The 23,245-nt window shown below is 44.3% G+C and overlaps 1 protein-coding gene across 2 annotated transcripts in view; it reads left to right on the forward strand.

Moving 5' to 3' along the window:
* Window positions 1-23,245, forward strand: part of LOC147024197 (glutamate receptor ionotropic, NMDA 2A-like) — a 354,309-nt gene that overhangs the window by 27,751 nt on the left and 303,313 nt on the right. For both annotated transcript variants that reach the window (XM_085883870.1, XM_085883871.1), the window contains exon 3: window positions 10,666-10,780. In XM_085883870.1, coding sequence (XP_085739996.1) covers window positions 10,666-10,780 — 115 coding nt within the window. The remainder of the gene's footprint in view (window positions 1-10,665; window positions 10,781-23,245) is intronic.

A 23,245-nucleotide genomic window follows, 5' to 3' on the forward strand; every position in this document is an offset into this window, starting at 1 on the left:
CCATGCACTGCTCTCACTCCCCCACACCCCCAGAAATACCTCTGGCTACGGCTTCCCCTCCACTCCCACCTCATGTTTATATGTGTACTGTACCATCCACCTAATAGTGATGACTCCATCTACACCTCACTATCCGAAAACATGGACCATCTTCTATCTTCTCATCCAAACTCTCTCTTCCTCTTATGTGGTGACTTCAATTGTCATCATGCCAGTTGGCGAGGTGTGGGTACCTCTCTCACCTGTCATGGCACATCAGCAAAAGCTTTCTGCGAATCATTGGGACTGACTCAATCGGTCAACTTCCCGACCCGGATATTCCCTGACAATATCTGCTGCTCTTTCTCCGCTCCAATCGGGTCTTCTGACCACGTGCTTGTCAAAGTGGACATCTCTCTGGCTGTCATCAGAGAACCACCTCACCGCCGTCGAGTCTGCCATTTCACTCAAGCCGACTGGCAGGGTCTCTAAGCAGCCATCACACTTATAGACTGGTCTCCTATCGCTACTTTCTCAAACATCAACTCATCCTGGGAATTCTTTCAAAGAAACTTGCTCTCCCTCATGCACAGATTTATCCCCTCTCGTCTTCAGTTCTCCTACCCTTCCTCCTGCCCTTGGTTTCCTGAAGCTTGTGGCGAGGCAGTTGTCCTGAAACAACTTGCCTTTGCCTCATGGAAAGCAAACCCAACTCAGGGCAATCTCAGTTCCTTCCATAAAGCTCGAACAAGTGTGTATCTACCCTCAGGAGAGCCAGAAAACAACATCTTTCTCATCTTAAGTCTGAACTCTCAAACCTCTCTCCCTCCTCAAAATCCTTGTGGCGTCTAATCAAATCTGTTTCTGGTGTATGTTCCCCGTCCATCCCCTCCCTTACCTCAAATGGCCGCACTGCTGATACCACACGTGAAAAAGCTGAATGCCTAAACTTGGTGTTTGCAGCGAAATCTTGTGTTCGAAACCCATCACTTTCTCTACCCACCTTACCCAGTCGCACCCAACTGTCCCTGGACTCTGTGTCCTTTTCTCCTGACAAGGTGGAGAGCTTGCTGTCAAACCTCTAATCAGATTCTGCAACCGGTCCAGACGGCATCAGCCCATGTGTCCTCAAAGCCTGCTCTTCTGCTCTTGCTCACCCTCTCTCTGTTCTATTCACCTTCTCATTTGCTCAAGGTCATCTGCCATCTGCTTGGAAATCTTCAAACATCACTGCCCTGCATAAAAAGGTGCAAAAACAGATCCCTGCAACTACAGACCAATCAGCCTTCTCCCAATCATCAGCAAGGTTATGGAATCCATGATCGCTTCAGACATGAAATCCTTCCTCTTCTCCAATGACTTGATTTCCGATCATCAATTTGGTTTCAGACCAGGTCACTCTACCCTGGATATGCTGCTTCTGCTCTCCCATCAATGGATGGAGGTCCTCAATGCCAGACAGGAAATCCGAGCCGTATCCCTGGACATATCACGTGCTTTTGACACAGTCTGGCACCCTGCCCTACTCACCAAACTCTCTTCCCATGGTATCCAAGGCCATCTCCACTCATGGCTCGCAGACTTCCTCTCCTGTCGCAGTCAATGTGTGGCCCTAAATGGAGTTCTTTCATCCCCTCTTCCTATCCAGGCTGGAGTTCCTCAAGGTAGCATTCTGGGCCCTGTTCTTTTTCTGGTTTTCATCAATGATCTCTCCGACTCTCTGGAAAATCCTCTATATCTCTTTGCCGACGACTCCACCCTCTGCCGTACCATCTGTCATCCTTCAGACCGGCAAGCAGCAGCTTCTTCGCTCACTGCAGATCTGGATAAAATCACAAACTGGTCCAACACGTGGAACATGTCTTTCAATCCAGACAAATCTCACACTCTCACTATGTGTCTTCGAAAGGACCGTTTAGAAAACCCTCCCCCATCCACTTTCTAAACAATTCTCTGGAAGAAGTCTTTTCTTTCAAGCTTCTGGGTCTCACTATCTGCCATGACCTTTCCTGGGAAAGTCACATTTCCAACCTCGGCTCCAAAGCCAGTCGCCGACTGGGAATCCTCCGTCGTGCAAAGTCCTTCCTCGGCCTTCTTGAGCTCCTGACCACTTACAAAGCTTTTGTCCGTAGCCTGATGGAGTACTGCTCTCCCCTCTAGGCTGGTGCTCCTGCCTCCCACCTTTCTCGGCTTCACACTGTCAAAACCAGGGCATTTAGGACCATGGGCATCTCCCGCAATGAAGCTGAGTCTTTGGGCCTCTCACTCAATCACCGCAGGTTGGTTGGTGGTCTTTCTGTCTTCTACCGTCTCCTCTCCAGCCTTGCCCCCCCTGCTCTGTCTGTGATTTGTCCCCACCACATTTCCACAGGGCGCTCAAGGTCCGCCAACAACCCCCTTCTGGTAGAACTACCAAAATCACGAATCACTGCTCACCTTCACTCTTTCATTCCTCTTTTTTCCCGCCTTTGGAATAAACTCCCTCACTCTATTCTTTCCCATTCTTCCCTCCAGGCTTTCAAAATAGCTGTTCACCACCACCTCTTGTCATCCCCCATCCAAATCCTCGATCTTTTCTACCCCCGATAATCCACCCAAGCCCACTTCTTTTAATTCCCCTGCTTTCCTTCCTGAAAGTCCCTGTAATGTCCGTCTTCTCTTCCCCATGTTCCCTGTCCCATCCCTCTCCCTTCCACAGATCTCCTAATGTGTCTGTTCCCCACTGTTTTGTCCCTCCCTCTCCCACCCCTCTTGTCTCATGCCCCCTTGCTGTGCGTTGTGTGTTAGCTCTCATACGAGCCTCGACAGGGTATACAAAAAAAATAAAAAAACACATTTGTGGGAACTTCTGCAACAGTGTTGGGAAGAACTTTCTGAATAATATTTAATTTCCATTGTTGAAAGAACGCCACGAGTATGTTTGGGTGTTATATCTGCAAAAGGTGGCTACTTTAATGAGTCAAAAATTTGGATTAAATTTTGTTCAACAAAACGATTCCATGATTTTTTTTTTCTGCAATTGTTTATTTGTTCTATGCTTTAATTTCAGAATACATTGAAACATGAAACTGCTAAAATTTCAGTAAAAAACTGGAAAAATGGTGGTGTTCTCAAACTTTTGACCAGTCATGTATATTTGTGGTCGCGGGGAGGCCACAAAGGATGAACTACCTCAGGTTCCCACCACACTGACCAGAACCCTAACAGTAGGCCGTCACACGTGAATAACTTCGTGATGCGGCGGGTCGCTAATTATCGACCGTGAACAGCAATAACTCGACAACGTGACTGAGGGCCCTCCGTCTAATAAAAATCATTTACCTCAGAGTCACATGACCTCATTATCGGGGAACACTCCCTCGATATGTACTTGTGTTAACCAGATTACCTTCTTGATCAGGTGCAGCTGAGCGGAGCTGCCAAGTATTATCGGCTGTAAAGCAAATCTTTGGGGAATAAATGGGCTATGCTGGGGTGTGAGCCATGCTGGACCAATGAAGGTAAACACAAAAACGAGCTGTGAACATTTCTACACAGGGGATTTATTCACATCCAAAACGAGGAAAAGTATGTGGCACAGTGAATGGTATTTATTGGTATGTACAGCAGGGAAAGCAAGGAATTTGTGGGTTGTGGCAAAAGACAAGCAATCTTCCAAAAGCAGATACAGAGCAGAGTTATCCCATGTCCCTTCTACAATCTTAATTTATGCTAGGACAGGCGCCATCACACACATGCACACAAACCTGAGGAAGATTAGATATTGCCCAGGGAGATTGAAAGCAGGTGAGGGTAAATGACCTCTCAATACCGGGCACGGTTGGCAGACCAATGCAACCCAGAACATTGAGGGAGAGGTAGGTGGGAGGAATACTGATTAGGTCTAAGATGTGGGAGTGGGACGTGTAGTGTACGGCATGGGGGGTGCAGCGTCGTGCAAGACCAAAATGTGAATGCGAGTCAGTATGTTCACTCATTCGGTTCGGCCGGTAAAAGAACAGTTAGGCTTCGCATGCATCAATGCTGTTTTATGCGTCCACAGTAGACGAGGTAGATGGAAAGAAATATGGAAGAAGAAGATGCAGAAGGAGAAAGTCCCTATTCAGTTTGTGTAAATATCTGTAAGTGTAAATGTCTCTACCATTGGGGATCGCTCGAATGGAGTGGCTCCACGTCACGGCAGTAGTGTGTGTTCCCCCCTCCCTGCTTAGTTATGTGGACTCTCATCGCCTTTCGCTCTGTGCTGGCCAGCTCACTGACTGCCTGCTTGTCAATCCTGTCCGGCTCCATGTTCCTTCAGCGGCAGGACCAACAGCCTCGAACACTAAGGCGAGCAGCAGCAGCAGTGACCAGTGAGCAGGGCAAACAGTATGGACTTGTGCAGGCGAGCAGGCTAACTGAATGACCCACGAGCGGCTTGACTGGAAGAGCGACTCAAAAAAAGTGACCCAAAAGTGAGCAAACTGACTCCGCTCTGCCCTTTTTATGGGCCTGGACGAAGGGAGGGCCGAGGACCAGATCTCGACAAGTCTCAGGCAAAATCCTGCTCCCCGATTGGGCCACAGCGGCCGTAGCCATGCCCCATCAGGCCTCGGAACCAGAAACTGGCTCAGTCACTCGCTGACTTTGGCACGGATCGGCGCTCTGAGCTTTCCATGGAGCTGTGGTCTTCGGACGTGTGCCCGACCCCAAACGTGTGCTGCTTTTCATTCTAATCTGGAATCGTAGCGAAATACTTGTGCTACCCACAGGTCCCCTCATAAGCCGCAATGCACATTTATGCCCAGTGTTATGCCCTGGAACAGCTCGATCTGTGTCCCCTCTGGGCCCCATTGAGGTTTCGGTGTGGATTTGGTGACCATGAGGCAGTTGGAGCAGGCATGAGGCGGTTGTAGAGCAGGGTGCTCTTGTCTTGACATTCTTCGTGAGAGGTGGTGGCAATGCGGCCAAGGTGGCAATCTGTAATGAGTGTCGATTGCCACGTGGCGTTCATGGTGAGGGCAGAGTGCCACGTTATGCTCGTAGTGAAATGGATGAATGAAAGCTGCATGTTAGTATGGGTTGTTGCAGGGGTATTTTTCCCAGTTGTAGGAAGCGGTTACGGTGAACATGGTGAGGTTTGGTAAGTGGAGTGAAGTCTGAGGTGAGGTGGCGGTTGGGAATTGGCACACACATTGGAATCGGGAATGGGCACGCAAACTCCAACAAAACGATGTACTGGTGCACTGTTGGCCGGATGCACCTGCAGCGTGAACATGCTAGAAATGCTCGTAGCATGTTGCTCATTCCTATTTTTGTGGCACGCTTGCTTGCTTGTTTGGTTGATTGCATGGTTCATGTAAATGGTTTAAAGGTTTAAATGAGGCTATAAGAGAAATAAAAGAGCTTGCTACAAAAGTTCCACACAATTCATCTTTCCCCTTTTTACCCACTAGACCTATGGCAGGGACTATCTAAGACATATACGATTGAAATAACTGCCTTAATATTCGTGTACTTAGTCCATCCCTCATGTCGAGCAGGTAAACGGGACGAATTGTGTTGCATGGGACTCGTAGTTAGGTCTAATATGTATCTCTTCAATCCTTACTCTGACCTCCACTTCAACCCTTTCCTTTTAGCCATTAGACACAACATGCATGCCACTCAACAAACAACTTAGTAAGCACGCTGCGAGTGCTTCGTGCATGCCCCCCCCCCCCCGTGGCTCAGATCACCTGCCTCGTTGCCGACAAGACATCCTTCCTCGGGAGCTTGTGCGGCATCTTCCCATTCCAATTTGCACGCCAATTCTCAACCGACACCTCACTTCAATCCTCACCTCACTCCAGGAACCTCACTCCAGGAACCTCACCATCTTTAGTGCAGACGCCTCCCACACACACAAAAAATACTCTCGCAACCCTTCGCATTGCAGCTGCGAAAGTTATCAGCACAAGTACCTTTCTGGTGTTGGTTGTTTTGACATTGTATACATTATCGTGTTATTTTCATTCTACATTCATTTCCGAACTTTGGAGCCATTTACGGATGCAAAAAGTAATGGCATTTCGAATCCCCACTTCCCTCGACCCCACCCACCAACCCTACTGTCATTATCGCTTTCCCTTCGGTTTTCTTTCTCTCCATTTACTCTTTGTCGGTGGCTCCTTATCTGCAATGGTGGTCTTTGCACACATCACAATTAGAATTGCCTTGTTATCGATTGCTCACTTGATGAGTAATAAACAGGTGCCACTGTGAAATATTTCTGACTGTACGTGCCCCCAAAAACCCACATCACAGAGTCAAAATCAGGTGCAAATGAAGCATTACTTTACTTTATCCACTTTACAACCCGAAAATGTAAACGTGCATTGTAAGTGGCCTAAAAACTTAACCAACGAGTTGCTGTTAAACCCACATGCATATGCGAGTGTGGGTTGCCCTTCTTGGCTAACGATGACTGGTCACATATTACTTGTGAACACCCGGGAGTGTGAATTTGTTTATATAATAGTGTTGCAGTTACTGCCCAGACAATTACACTCTGAGATAACAAGGATTATAACATTGTGTTAAGGAATATCCCAAAAGGTCAAACAACCTACGATCTGCAGTTTTTAACAGGAATTTCTAAGAATTTGTCCTCGTTGCCAACGATACCTCGCTTGCATTTCCTCAAAAGACAGGGTGGAATACCTATCATCTACCAGCTCTCGCAGATGGGACACCCAGATACCACTTCACTGTCCATCTGAGCAACAGTCCACTTTGTGATGTAACTCCCTGCCTGAAAAGCACCAATCCGACAGTTAGTTTTGCTGAAAATCGAGCGGATACTAATTTACAGCCCAAAGAGGAGTCTACCACTGCTGCTACTTTAATGCCTCCATTAATCCCACGTTCTTGGTGGTTGGTTGCAGCTCCGAGAGTGTTCGCTTGACCCAAGTCTTCCACCAACGCGCTGGCTAGGCATGAGGATTGATTGCAGCTGATTATGACAAGAATTTGGAATTTGTTCATCGTCGTTGATAACTGGCCGACGATTCAGGAAATACACCGTGGGATCTTTAACGTCCACCATGCTATGAGACTGGACACCCAATCTAACGAAAGGAGGATGGTGCACTCTTCGATGGATCACCGTGCCTGTGATGCACCAAAGTAGTTTACAAGTCTGGTCGGGAATCAAACTCAAACTCAGATGCCGTAGCCCAAAGGTAAGTATCCTGTCGGACCTGTGCGAGTACAAACGGCACATGGACATGTTGCTTACCCATGGTGTTCTACACGCACGCTTACCTTTGGCCATACATGACTCAAGCGATAGTGACACAGCAGAGCCAAAATGAAATCCTTCACCCTCATATTCAATCACTGCTCCCAATCTCTTATTTACCAAAGCTTAATGTGGTCTCCTTGAAATGGTCTCGCCACCGTACTCCATCTGCGATGCAGATTGTGTACTATTCCATCGAGTCACATTGGTGCAGCAAATGCAGCATGTTCGGTGGATCTTTTCACAATATTTATTTAATCTGCCAAAGCATTTGCAGACAAGGCATTCATTTGGTGGTGGAAGCAGAGCTGATTTCATTCTTGAGTATAAGCTGCAAAACTGCGGGATTAGTTTGGAAGGTAAGGATTCAATTCAAGCTTTATTTGGTTAGAAGTTGAGCAAACACACAGTAAGAGGGCACTTAGTGCAATATAAAAGTGCACTCGAAGGCATAGATCTGCTCACATGTAAGGTGTAGCTCTGCTCATTGCCTATTGATAATTTGACTAAATTCGGTCATCAAATCGACTCATGAGCTTTCACCACTATTTGTATTTTGGATTATTACCAGATATTATATGAAAAGTTATAGTTGCGAAGGTGGGGAGTCAGGATGAGAAATGCAGAGCTCTTCTGAACTGCGGCATACATGGGTCGTGGAAAAAGACAGACTGGAAATTATTGTCAATGATGACGTTGAAGTTTTACAGAGGCTGACCAACTCAGCACTGTGATCACATTGGGTAGAGTGAGCTTGAAAAATTATTGCATGCAACTGAACAGCGCCAGGACACTCCTCGATGTCGCTCTCCTCAGCTGGAACCTGTGGATCATCACTGTTCCGGGGCCTACTCCAGTGCAGCTCCTCTGTGCATACACCACCAGGCAACATCTGTCGACATGCTCACCACCACATATCATTGACCAAATATATATTCACACCAGACCTTCCTTTATATGTGAATGGAATCACTCTGCACTCACCGTTGCCTCCAGATTCGCAATCAGGCTATTTCTGCTGTTTCCTGTAATTGTGTCACGGTATTCTTGACTTGCTTAGATGACGCTCCAATCATCTTGAGGTACTTCAACATAGACTTTGCCACAAAATCTCCACAACCCACTTCCACTGGTAGCACATCACAATTCCACCCACGGTCATCACACACTTCTCTTACCTCTTCATACCTACACAACTTCCTTTCATATGCCCATTCCATATTTCCCTCCCATGGTACTGTCAGCTTAATGATGATAACCCCTTTTTACCACATCAGACCAAATAATTAGTTCAGGTCTTTGTTGGATGACTGCATTTTTAGCACTCTATCCAAATCTGCATCTACCCATACCTGGCTTCAAAATGCATGCTCTCCCCTTGATGTCGCTTAATAGTAACAGGCCAGGTTTCTCTTGTTCACTTGCCATCTTATACCTTTGCTTAAGGTGTCTCTGCTGGGTTCTCAGCTCACCTTTCTTGACTTACCTCCGATTTGCCTGTTTCATCCTCTGTCCAGAAGCCTTCTTCTCTTCAATGAAACTATTCAGACTCGTTGCATGTACAAGCATGCAGAAAGATTCCAGCTTTGCACCCACCTCACCTTTAAGATTAATCTTGGACAGATCTTCGTCTAATTGTCTCTACACTCCATCATTCATTCTCAGCCATCTTATGCGTTCTTTGGTTATCTTCATACCTGGTGACAGACATGACTGAGCACAGGTGTTCAGAGCACTGTGGTATTCCTCTCGGCTCTGCATTTCCTGATATTCCTTACATTCTTCCTCACATTGTAGACTGCGCTGCTCATCTCGTCGGCACCCTGCATTGGTCTGGTGAATCTTTGAACCAGTTGCTGCATGAAAGTCTTTTCACAACTGCATGTCCTGTACTGATTCAAATCATCCGCTATTCTATCTTGTTGCCTTTTCCGGTCTGTGTCATTGCATAAAGTCATTCTGGTGGGCTCATCTTCCTGCCCCCCTCTCGGTGAGCCCTGAGGGTATCTTGCTCTTTTACAGCTGGTTACGAGATGAATGGTGTGCCCTAAAAGTGCACTGGTGAAGAGGGCTGCTAACCCTCTTGCCCCCGTGCCATCTCTCTGGCTGTCACCATCTCTTTGGTTGTCACCATCTTTCCGGTAGCAAGCTGTCTTTCCAGCAGTCAGTCGATCTCTCCCGACAGTCCATTTGAATCAGAACAGAACATACAGTGCCAGGACACTCTCCTCAGCTGGAACGCGTGGATCATCATTGTTCCAGGGCTTACTCCGGTACAGCTCCTCATGGGCGGGGTTCTCGCTTCCTCACAAATCAAGGGAAGAACAGTGCACTGGGGGTAATCTAGTGCCATACCAGATACACATTGTCCTGGCTCCTTGCTAGATAACTCATTACTTGCTGGTCCATTGGCCAAATTAGCAATTCTTGCTTGACTGTTGTTATGAAACTAATGGAAACTTCCGACATATTCATTGCCATGATACTGCTTCTGCAGAACCTCTTGATCATTCAGAAGGGTGCTATATTGGTTGGATTGGAATTTTCACAAGTATTTACAACTGGCTTTATTTATTTGCTTCAATTTGAGAAATTTGCCCGACAAACCACATAGGTGGTGGTTGGGGTTTAAGGCAGAAAATCCTCGAGGCTTTAGTACAATGGTGTGGGTTCAAATTGTTGTGGCTATTTAGAGTATAATTTTTGAAATGTCTCATCCATATATACATGGACTACTGTTTGAAAAGACATTCCAGGTTAGTACTATGGAATAATAAAGCATACATGGAAATCCAGCCTCCACCCCTGCCCGCATTAATATCTAGTCTGTCTTGGAGTCACCCTAATTACAATGGGATAGCATGGGGGCAAAAAAAAAAAAAAAACAGCTAGTCAGGAAGCAAATCCACCATTGACTATGGGTGATCTAGCAGCCTCAGATATGTTTTGAAACATAAGACATTGAAGGTAAGGTTGCCCAAGATGGAACAGCATATATGTGACAGCCGACGGGGTAGTGCATATTTTGCCGAACAGTTGCTGAAATTGGAGGGATTGCAGTATTAATCCTAATTAGATGGAATCTTCTTAAATATAATACTTTTATAATCCCTTTAGACTGCGGCAATTGTGAAATCAAATGACAATGTCCCATCGTGGGCAGCATTCTCCTGTGTGTCGTGAGTAAACACTCTGATTTCACACGAAAAATAATGATACCCAAAGGCTCTCAAACGTTCCATTTATTATTAGCCATAATCGATTGACTTTACAGAATTATAGCACTATGAGGGCCACTCAAAAGGAAGTATTTAATTTTCTATTGATAAATCAGGTGTTGTTTGAGTGCCATGTATGCCAAGTGCAGCCTGGCTTCAGAGAAACCCATTGTAATCAATTGTTGTGTGTGCGCGTGGTGTGTACAGGTTCCTGCATAACGTTTCGTGGAATGGTCGAGACCTTTCTTTTAACAACAATGGCTACCTAGCAAAGCCTTCCATGACGGTGACTGTACTCAACAATAAACGCCAATGGGAAAAGGTAATACATGAAAATGTGTTGAAAAAGCATTGTTTGTAATGGAAGTGATACAAAACTTTTTTGATAACTTTTAACCACCAGGGTTAGCAATGGAGCTCATATCCGAGTTGTCTCGTTTGGGTTTGAATCAAAAGTGAAATAATATCTGAAAAAAAACTGCTTTCCTGGTGCTTCAGAGGTATAACAATGCGTTGGGGGCTGTTGCACACTCTCCCACGCAACGCAAGAAGATTTTCGGAGACAGTTTTTGATAATCGTGTAATGCCTGGCAGTTGAAGTTCGTCGTCAGTAGTTTTTCAGGTGTGTCGGTGACTACGGTAAAAGTTGAACATGTATTGACCAATTAAACTTTAGCTTTCAGTATCTTCCGGCTGAAGCATCAATGACGGGATTCACACTTTCTGCAGCAATTTATTAAATATGTAATTGTAGCTTTTATGAAAGTTGAAGCCCAAACATGAAAGTTCAATCTCGTAACTTGAACCTGCCCTTGTTTCTTGTATTTAACAAACCTTCCAAATACAATAAAACGGTGCTATTCTAAGCACATTGTGTTCTTGAAACTTTAAATGACAAAGTCTCTGCGTTTAAATTACATCGACATATACCTACTAGGAGTGTGTTTGTGTGTGCAATAAAGTTCCACTAGCAAGTTCGTTGAATGCTCCCGAAGCCAGCCCCAGCTACTACTTTCTCTCGGCAAGACACCGGCAACGTATCAGCACCAGTGCCAAAGCAGCAGACTTCAGAGCTTTCATCCTTCTCATGGTCTCCATGCATTTCTTCTTCATCGCCATTTCATTTTACGAAAGTAATGTCGTCACCAGTCGCGTAGCGTGCGGGGCATTCTCCGACAAAACCAGGTGGTACAATATTTGTCGCCGACAGTCTTGTAGCGCTGTGTTGCATCAGCGAACATCCCCAAGTGTGCAGCGCCCCAAAGGGATGTTATTGGGGATGTTTGTCAAGGATGTTAACCTGACTCTTCCCGTCAGCCTTCCCTTGATCATAAACGTTAAAGACCTTACTGTTTTTCAAAGCAATCTTCCTCTTTAAGGCGCACATCAGATTGTATAACCACATAAAATCGTTATTGGATCTGTGACAATTTCAATGGAAATCTGGAGGATTTTCATCGAGAGGACCTGCAAATTGTGGCTCCTTGTATAACAAGAAGAGAAAAGTAAAAGTTTTATTCGTTTTGAAAATGGTTAATGTGCTGTGGGTTGAAATGTTGTTACTTGTGAGTATATTACGTTTAGATTCGTTTTGGGAGCAGAATAGTCGGTATTTGGGTTGTTTCAAGGAGCACATTGTTGAGATGTATCTCAGCCTCGATGAGTAAATGTATTGTAAGCCATACAGTGATTGACACGTGTTTTAAGTATTCATTGTGTGTGTGGTTTTTGCTCTGGTATCCATTGGTTATTCTTCTTTAATGATTGATGTTTTCGACCATTTGAGGTTAAGGTAGCAATATGGATCAAGATTAGACACCGTGGTGTGCCGTGGGTAGACAAATGAATCGAAAAGATGATTGTCTGGAGATGAGTCAGTAAAGCTCAACGCAAAATGGGCCCTCAGCAAAGCAAGGGGATGGATAAAGATTACATGCAGAGTGAGGGGCGTTGCATGTGGACAGCATTGGGGGCGGTTGAGATGGAGAGAATTCTCCACTCCATTAAGTGTAAATAAATAGCACATCTTAGGAGTAAAAATGCTGGTCTAAACAAAAAGTTTGTAGATGAGGACTGACTACGTTTTGAGAAGTAAGGCGATTTGTGGAGGCAGATGCACGTAAAATGAAAGAAGACATTGGTGATGTGCATGCTGGCAGTGGAGTGATGAGGCCGCTGGGAAGCAAAACTTGCAAAACAAGGACTCAGGCAGGCACAGGAAAGGCGAGGCCCCATGCATGCAGAAATTGGGAAGGCAGGCCATAGGTAGGAGGCAGTGGGGGAGGCGAGGCTGTACGCAAGTATAGAGCGAGTTGGCGAAGCCACAGGCAGGTGAGCAGTCGGGAGGTGACTAGCAGGTAGGCAGTTGGTGGGGAGACAAGCCACAGACAGGGAGTAGTGGGGAGGCGAGGGCACGGGCAGTCAGGAAGGAGGAAACCATGGAGATGATCTGTAAAGGAGATGAAATTATTGGATATGTCTATTCGATCTCCATTCTGCCAGAGGAATGTGAAAATATAGATTGTGGTTTTGAAGGGGATGAAGTGATGGATAGTGGAGAATGGCCGGGTCTGATCATGACGGGGAGATGTTGGTAGTTGTTCATGAAGGAGTGAATTAAATTGGAAAAGTTTACTCTCAAGAGTTTAAATATAAGTACACGTTATTGTGCAGTATACTGGATGCAAGAGGTTGTGAGGTTGTTTTCTGACATTCTTGTGAGAACAACGAAGGGAACTAGAATGACACTTGGTAGAACGCGTACCTCTGCCATGCTGAACAGTTGACGTTTTTAGCTCGCCTGTTCGAAGAAGAGAGAGCTATAGCGATACCCCCGCGTGAGCGTGAGCGTGAAATGTTAAAATTTATGGTGCAAGTTATTTCCTTTCTCATGTTTTTATCGACCACACTATTTTTACTGATTACAACATACAAATACATATATTGCTTTAAAATTATTTGAATCAGACTTCACTGCAATGCTTTATAAAAAAAATATTATTAAACTAGTCTTTTAAAAACGATAAACGTATAAACAGGCGAGCATTGGGTGGCTTTGACACCAACTCTCTGGTTATCCCACTGATAGGCTGGATCTGCATCTATTCCTGAAATAAAATCGAATTGGCTTGTTATCATCACCCACCCACCCAACTAATCCATCAAGTTTTGTCTGAATCCATCCAGGACTGTTTGAGATGTCATGCTATATATAGTTTTTGGCCCCATCTCTCAACGGTAAAGAATCACTTGGAAAAATTAAAAAATTCTCCTATCCGAATCCGGATCTGGATCTTCACCAAAATCTAATCAATTCTTCCTGATCACACACCCAACCTCTCCACCAAGTTTCAGCTGAATCCCTTCATAACCTTTTGAAATATCCTGCTCACAGACAAACAAAGTGACAAACGGTGGAATTGTCAGGTCCAGCAGATGGTATCTCTTGCTGCACGACGACTCTACGTTCTTTGTACTTTGAAGAAATTCGGTGCGAGTGCTCTTGATCTTGTCGAAAAATAGCAAAGTGTTCATCTGCCCTTTTCTGGAGTTTGGTGTGCCCGTGTGGGGGTTCTGGCATCACAAGGGCTCAGAGTGATGATATTGAACAACTCCAGTCAGGCGCGCTTCGTTTTATTGCGTTCCCATCTATTCAGTCCTACGTGCAACAACTTAGTCATTTTGATATACATTTGTTGAGTGAACGCAAGAATGAGCTTCTCTTGTGTTTGGGACTTGGTCTTCTGAAGTCTGATCATCAGTTTCATTCTTCCTTCCACCCGTAAATCTCTGTCTAGACATAATATTCAACTCAGAAATGCTCAACTTCTTGACTGACCTCAGCGTAAGACTCAAATGTATAAAAATTCCACAATAACTTTTTCTTTATGAAAATGCTTAATTTTGTTATGTAGATGTATATAGCATTTACATGTATAATATTTGTTTGAATTGTGTTTCATGATCTTGGTACTTTTACATTTGTTATTAACATGATTCTTATTGTTGTTTGATGTTAACCTTGTATCTATCAGTTTCCTGACTGTCTTTACCAAGGATGCTTTCTTTAATAAACCGAAATGAAATGAAATGCAAAAAAAAAAATGCAAAAAACAACAGAGCTGGAAACAAAGTGAATCAGCAGAACAACTGATGTTAATCTCTTGTAACAAAAATGGTGCAGCCAACGAGGTATTGAAATTAGTAAGTACTGTAGGGGGGAAATTGTGAGCGTTTTCAGAACATATTCATGGAGTCCAAAAAAACGACAAGGGCAGGGAGATTTTAAATGGAATTTGAGAAGGGAATGAGGAGGTCTATAGACTGGAGGAGGGAATGGAGGCAACAAAGGGAGTGATAACACTTACAGATGAATTGCTCTGTACTGGCATTAAGGAAAAATACAGGGAAAAGAGGAGTTAATAAATTTTCTCCACCAATACCAGGAGTCTAAATTATATGGAATTCAAAACTATAGTAGCTTGTGAGAACTGTGACATAGTTGCAGTAAATTAACCATGGGGAGAGTAGTCATGGGGGGGAGTAATAATGAATCATGGTGAGAGTAATTGGAAGCCAGGAATAAGAGGCTGACAAGTTTTTAACATGTGACAAGAGGGCGAAGTACTGTATTTTATCAACATATGGGGCTGATATTGGACTGGAAACTGAGATGGAGGAATGTGCGTGGTGGAGGTTAGGGAGAGTAAGACTTATAAGGCACTCTTTGGATGCCACTAAATGATTCCTAAGATTACAAAAGCACAGGATAATAAGTTCAAAGAAGAAATGAGAATGGAATGTGGAAAGGGAAGAGTAATGATCATGGGGGGATTTAAACCTGCCTGGTGGAGATTGGGTACAGATACAGGGCAGAGGATAATTTCTCGATTTCAATCAGGATTTCAATTAAAGCTAGTTTGCAGATAAGCTTACAAGGAAGTGTAGAGTTGGGACGAGGAGGGTTGTGCAGTGGGAGACTCGTTTGATAGTAATGATCTGTGTCTCGTGAAAAAGGTGGAATTGGCTGAGCACTTGGGGCCGATGTGACCATAATATATCGCAAGCAAGTCCATTGTTAATATTTGGACTTTGGGATAGTTGTGCAGTAAAACAATTTAATTGCATTTGTGAAGTTTTTGAAGGTATAAGGAGAGTTCGCCTGGCTCAATCTCTAGTACCTAACGGGATGACAATCACCATCAGAAAATTGGCCAATCTTTAATGAGCAAGTGTACAGAGTACAAAGTAATATATACTGATCAGGCAGGAGGCAGGGAGAGAATTTGGTGACGAAGCAGGTAAGTTAGGAATAGTATTTGATATTAGCAGAAGGTCTTTATGAGTTATAAATGACAGGATTGTGTGAAAGTACTCGACCTCTGAGCTGTCTAGCCTAGGTTCAAATCTTGGCCCAGCTGTAAACTGTCATCCTAGTGTTTCTCAGGTTACGTAAGGAATCAATATGTGTGTGCCGTCCCTGAGATGTATGCTCAACTGGGTGTCCCATCTGCCAGCATTTGTTGGTGAACATTAAATATCCTGCAGTGTTCTTTGCGAAGAGTCAGGGAGCTGTTGTCGGCACCAAGACCAAATTTCAACTGCCTGCTCTAACCTAATTAGCCAAATGTTAGGCTAGGCCAAACAATCTATGAAGGACTTGGGCCAAACTTTCCGCAGTCGACTCCATGAGAAGGTGTGAAAATGAAATTTGAACAGTAAAAGAACACCAACAATTGCGCAAAGGGAACATACTTAGCTTTGAGCTGTCTACTTTGGGTTAGTTTCTTGGCTAATTAACTATTTTCATTCCTTTAAATGGACACTACGCTGCGGACATATCTGTTAGCCTTAAGTTGGTGGATTTCAAATGTCCCAATGTGTGTTTCATGAAGTGTACATGAGCAAATTGCAAATTCCTACTGTAATCAGTTGCAGTCGAATATGAGGCCTCATAAAGTCAGCTCATGTAATATTTTGGCCAATCCTACCCCCGACCTCACAAGATGTTGTAATAAATTTGGCTCATTAAAGTAGCAGTTGTAGTAGTCGTAGTCCTATTAGTAGTCAATTTATGAGGTATGAAACAACTATACTGAAGTCAGATTTGGATAAATATAGGAGTAATTTGAGGCGAGTTAAGAAACTTACAAGGCAAGTGTATATTGTACATTGACAGAGATATAGCAAGGAACATAACCAGACTTACTGGAGTACGTATCATGGTTGGAACACCTGCTCAGAGTCTGGGAGGTCAGCGGTTTGAACCCTGGCTGAATCATTCCAAAGACTATAAATGGTATGTCTTGCTACCGTGTTTGATGCTCAGTGTTTTAGTTATGTTGCTTAATTATGCAAGAACAGATAGCTGATGTACCATGGAGAGAAAGGATCTGTCGAGGAGGTGAGATAGGCCTGTTAAAGGAGTCCCGGGTGAGACGCAAGACAGTAAGGAGACGGCACGGAATTCTAAGAGAAGATAAAGCTCCAAGGCCAGATAATATACATCCAAGAGAGTTCAAGGACGTCACACAGCAGATAAGTGAAACAAAGCCAATTTGTTTCACAGCTAGTTGGAGTCGGTGCAAGTACCGGAAGATTGTGAAGTTGCAAGTGTAACTCCATTAAGAAGCAATAAAAGGAAGTATCGGAGAATTATGGACCCGTGAGCCTAACTTTAGGAGTGAGGAAAGTAGGGGAGACATTGACTCGGGATCTGATAACTGATAAGGCACCATTTAGATACGGTACATCCAAATAAATGCCTGGTGTTGGCTTAGCGGTTATGTTGTCTGGCTTGGGACCAAAGTATCCTCTGTTCGAGCCCCTGTTGGCTGTTGTATTAGGACCAGGTGGGGTTGACTCAGCCGGTCATCCTTCTGAGGTCGGTGAAATGAGTACCAGTGTACTGAGGTCATAACCATTCAGGGTAACCTGTGTCAGAGTGATGACCCGTCCAGGACTGCACTGCTTGCCAATGAAACTGCCTCAGCAGCCCTATGCGCCTTTATGGTGTGAAAGAAATGGTATTATTATAATATTATATCCAAATAATTAAATACGATCATCATGGATTTACTCAAGGGAGAACATGTTTAACAATTTTTTTGGAATTCTATGATCGGTTATTGATTGGGTTGATGAATGTAATATACTGTACCACTTAAGGTTAGGAACCACATAATGGGGCTGCTAGGGTTAGTACTTACACAATCTTTGGTACAATGGCAAACTGGATCAAGAACTGGTTTATGGATGGAAAGCAAAGAGTGGCTGTGAGTGGGAGGTTGTCAGCCTGAGAAATTGCAAGTCGCAGGATACCTCATGGATCAGTTGTAGGACCATTATTGCCTGTAATGTGTATGGTATATCATTGTTTGGGATGGTGTGGTTCAGTGTGGACTTTCAAAACATTGCGGATGACACAAAGCTTGAACCTAATGTATGTAGTGAAGGAAGGGAGGGTGAAGTACAGTTGTTTACTCTCACAACATGGTCAAAATATGTCAGATGTGTGTACAGTTGTGTCACTGTATCTGAGGAAGGACACCAGGTTCAGCATAGAAATACCAGATTTAATCCAGGGCGAGATAAATTAAACTATGAGGAGCAGCTGAGGGGGACTGGACTTCTTCCATCCATCCATCCATCCATCCATCCATCCATCCATCCATTGGGACCATACTGTGTGCAGAGCATTGGTGCTGCCTAAGCAGTCTCCTTGGCTATTGGGCACAATCCTGGACGGGTCACTACTCCGACACAGGGACTTCTTATATTATAATTAATCAAGTGATTAAACCTGGATTGCATTGAAATGTTGAAGATGATGAAGGGTGTATAGATAAAAATAAATACAGGAAAGTTTCTTTTTTCACCAGGATGGATGGTGATGGGACCAGTGAGTAAAATGCCAGCACCACCCAAAAAGGCAAATTATGATGAAACCGAAGCAGAGATATTTCACAAAGAGAGTTATCAATGTATAGATTGGTGATCCAAGGAGAGTGTTTATGGCTGAGTCATATTGTTGTGGGGCCGGGTATCGGTGGCAAGCACGACCGCTGGATGGAGCAGTAGAGTCGGCTCCACCGAACACCCGAAATTTAGGTCGTACCTTTCAGGTAAATCCGAAAGGTCACGGGTCCCTTATCGGACCGAAGATCGCCAATAGGTCGACCACTTGGGATAGGGTTAATTGCCAACTTAAATTTACCTAAATACCCACGTCGTCCAAACTACCGGGGAAATTCACCCTCGGCAGGATCTGCGTGACCCGGGCCGTTACCGAGCCGGATCCGAGTCGTACCCCGAGCGGAGAGTACCAGAATCCTGCCGGGCCGATCGCACGATTCCAGCAGCAATGAAACCTCCTAGTTCCCATTCGCAGTGTGGCAAACCAATGATAGAAAGGACAAGGACAAGCTGGGACATTCAGGAAGATGGGATTTATTTAGAATGGGGGGAAGGGAACATAAAAAGAGCAGAGTTATCCGACTATATTCCAATGTACAATAACGCAAGCACTTAACGATTCTACGTAGAGATGAGCACACACTCAGACACACACCCAAGGAAATGGACCCGTCGGGTCTTTATTTAAAGTTTCCAGCTCAAGGGAAGATGAGCTGGAAACCAGAGCAATCTTGGACCTGTCCAACTCATGTGGTCTTCGACGTCCTGGACCGACGGGACTCGAACCCGCAACCACGATGCCACTCCAAGTACCAGAGACGGAGGATGAAGGGTGGACAAGGCAGCGAGTGCCAGCAGGCAAGGCCATGCGATCCGGGACGATCTGGCAGACAAAAACCAACTCCCCACCAGTCGGATCGCGCCGAACAATTATTCACTCCTTCTCCAGAGGGGAGGAGCCGCCTCCTCCAACCCGCTCTCCCTCACTGGACGGTTTTGGCGCACAAATGCGCTCGTCGCCCCCGTGATTCGCCAAAAGGGGCGCCAAGTCCGCTGATTGGACTGGGGGGGGCGTGGTGGGTGTCACGGCGGACCACCCCTCAAACAGGAAGAGGAGTAATATTGTCCTGCGTTGGCTCTCATTGGCCGACCAACGGCAAACTCGCTCGCGTCCCTCTGATTGGTCGAGAGAGACGCCAAGTCAATCTTGAACTCCGCCCACTGCGAGCGTTATGGCGTCAGGATGGAGCGAAGGTGTTGTTATTGTTGTAAGTGATGTAAAAATGTAAAAGAAAACCCTGACTATCAAAATATCTCCACAGCGCACGAACATTTAATCACCCATTAAACATAGGACGGGACCCCACCTAGAAACACATACTTACCGATATAACTGATCTATAAGGACTCTGGCTGTTGTGTGTTCATGGCTGCCAGATTAGTAACAATATTAGGTTTAAAATATCATCAGATAGATATTTTAAAATTGAAAAGGATAGAGGGGAACTGGAACATCGGTTGGAAATGTAGGTATAGCTCGAGAACAGTTTGTGATATCTGTGTGTGTTGTGTGTATGTTGTGCTGTTTGGATTATGAAATTATAAGTATGTTTTTAATATAGTGTATAGAGGGGTGGTGGTTTTTGTCTGTTATGTATCCCTTCACGAATTTCTCCCATCGTTCCATACCATACCCCTTTCGTTCACAGCTCCCAACCTCCTTCCTTCTACCCCCTTCCCTCTCCCACCACACTTGTGTTACGTTGCTTAAGGCCCAGTCACACCTTGATGTTATAGCCAACGTATGCCGATTTTTGAATTTTTTTTCTAAAACGCTGACACACGTTGAATACGTTATGGGTAAGTTTTGATAACATTGAGAGCACGCTGAAAAACACTGCCATACGTCGTTGTACGCTGGCTTTAAACGTTGTACTTTTTGGTTGTCCTCAAATTTTTTCATGCTTGAAATTTCACGACGTATGCCGGCGTATGACTCACACGTTCCGCTACGCTGGCCACAAGTTGTATGCACGGTCTGCGATCGTTGACAGACGTCAACACATGCTACTTGTAAGTTAATCATAAGTTGAGACACGCCGAGGTAATGTTTAGCGTACCCGAAAGTTATTTATAACCTATGATTAACGTGTTGTTGGCACGTTATGCGATCGTTGCCACACGTCGACAGACGTTACTTTTAAGTTACTCATAGGCTGAAAGACGTCGGTATAATGGATCGTCCTTGTGTCAGCGTCCACGGCCACGGCCAGGACACTTATTTGCAGCATTCTTCAAACTTTTCTTCGACATGACGAGGATGTTCACACTTCGATGTCTAGCTTGGCTATGATTCCAATTGTCCATCGGGAGCGTCTATTTAAAATAGTCGAGTTTGAGCGTTTTAACACGTTCAGAAGAAACGCTTCAAATTTCCAAACCCCAGCATCAAAAAACAAGGCGAATGACAGCAATTTAAATCGTTCATTGTAAACAATGAAAATAGCTGAGTGGTACCGTTTAAAAGTCGTTGAGTGAAAAAAAAATCCAATTGTTGAGCGCAAGCGTCTACTTTCAATAGTGGAGATGCAGCCATTTAAATCGTTGAGTGGCAGCCTATGAATAGCAAACCCCACGTCACCGGCAAAGATAAACTGCCGCACGATATGGATAAGTTAGGCTATCGTTGGGCATAGTTTGTGAACGCTGGCTACACGATAATTATTCGTTGGTATACCGTATCTATAAGTTATCGAAGCGCTTTATGCACATTATTAGTTCATTGTGCATTTGTCCAACCCGTTATGAATAGACCTAAATCGTAAAAACAAGCTATAGCTCATTGTTGAAAAAGCCCCATAAAAATTAGCCACGAAGAACTTCGAACAATGGTGCAAAGATGTCTCCTACCCTTGGACACGCGGACGCAAGGAGGATCCATCATAACCCACACCCTCCCCCTCACACTCACCTACTACTGCCAACATGAACAAACTACTATTAATACCAATACTGATACTGATACTGATACTGTTACTGCTGACATGGACATCGACTCAAAAAGGACTCGAAAACACTGTTGGGTTCCCCTTTTATGAACACCATTTTTATATACCAATTCCCAAAATCTCTGGGAACACGTCTTTATATGGCAGTTGTAAGTTAGAAACACGTTCATTTATTTTTTTTGTCGACCGGAAGACGTCATTGGAATACGTCTACATACGTCAATGTGTGTTGGGACTACGTAAAGAATTGGTTCAAAGCACGTCAAACATAAGTTAGAAATAAGTTTCGCGTATAAAAGACATTACCGCGACGTGTTTTGACTTATGAGTAGCTTATAAGTAGCCTTTGTGGACGTGTGTAAGCGTCCACATATCGTGTGTAAAACTTATCCCCATCGCATGCGGAACGTGTGTCATACGCCAAGTACGTCCAAAAATTTTGAACATGTTTAAAATTTCTTGACGTACTCTACTTACTACGACGTATGATAGCGTACTTTAGCATTCTACTCACGTATACCAAACTTACTCATACCGTATTTGACGTGCCCCAACGTTTTAGACACATTTTTCTCAGGTCGGCATACGCTGGCAAGATCGCCAAGGTGTGACTGCGATGTTGACACTTCCATTTCTACGGCAGTTATGATTCGAATCGTTGTGCGTCAGCCTTTTAATAGGCTACGTCACGACATCGTCGGCGATGCGTGCAACGCGCTATGCCGAAGTTAGACTATCGTTGGGCATAAGTTGTGTAGGCCGACAACAGGTTCAGCATTCGTTGGTATAAGTTATCTATAACACAACGAAATGTTCTGTGTCCGTTACTAATGCGTTATACATAAGACCAAGTCGTTATGAATACGTCCGAATCTTGAAAAAAAAACATCAAAAGTTCAACGTAAGCCAGCGTTTTACATACATTTTAATACGTTGCCATCGCTGGCTAAAACGTCAAGGTGTGACTGGGCCTTTAGATTGAGTTAGTGCAGATTTCAGACAGACGTGATGTGTCGAGCGATATCTTCCTCTGCCTGAGTTTCATTGTACATGTATTCCATGCCTGCAACCCTGCCATTTTGAAAAAGGACTATAATGGCAATTGTATCAACCCACTAAATGTTATATGATGCACACACGTCAAAAAGTGTTTCTTCCAAAAAATAAAGAATGGTCCTGCATCAGTGAAGTTTGGCATACGTGCCATATTTGTTCGTTTATATGTGGTCTCCAGCTGGTTTCACACATCTTTCACAGCAGTGGGTGAGTATCCTGATCCCATTAAAATATACGTTTTTTGTGCCTCCAACACATCTTTCAAAAGGGGAAAACCTTTTGACTCCTTAAGCATTGAAGGTGTGAGGAGAGTTCAAAAAGTTGCAGGACCTTGATATTCGTTGATACCCGAGAGCCGTCGTGTTTTGCTCATTGTAAACTTAAATGTATACTTTAGTTCATCGCACTGCTTGTTATGGCGTACAACACAGAAGTTATGTATCGAGTTAAAACTCAGAAAGCATGTGTAATCATATTTTTCTGCAAAGCAAAATCAGCAAACACATCATGGCAGTGTCTGGAGTGTTCCTCCTACATAAACGTGCACGGACATTTGCATTATGTATAATATATGGTGGTGAACAGTGTGTCAAACACTGGGGGACAGTGTTGTATAATGAAGTATCTGGTGAATAAAAATGTCAAAGCAGCTGAGATTTATAGGAGATTAGCTCTACAGTTCGATGATACATATTTATCTTGCCAAAGTGTGTTTGAATGGTTCAAAAGCTTTCAACGTGGACATTAATCATGAATGGATGATGAACATGTGCTTACAACCATGCCTTGTGATTCCCACAAGCATTTTC

This window comes from Eptatretus burgeri, chromosome 6, assembly GCF_056783735.1.
Source record: "Eptatretus burgeri isolate ZD-2024b chromosome 6, Ebu_testis_v1, whole genome shotgun sequence".
Taxonomy (NCBI): domain Eukaryota; kingdom Metazoa; phylum Chordata; class Myxini; order Myxiniformes; family Myxinidae; genus Eptatretus; species Eptatretus burgeri.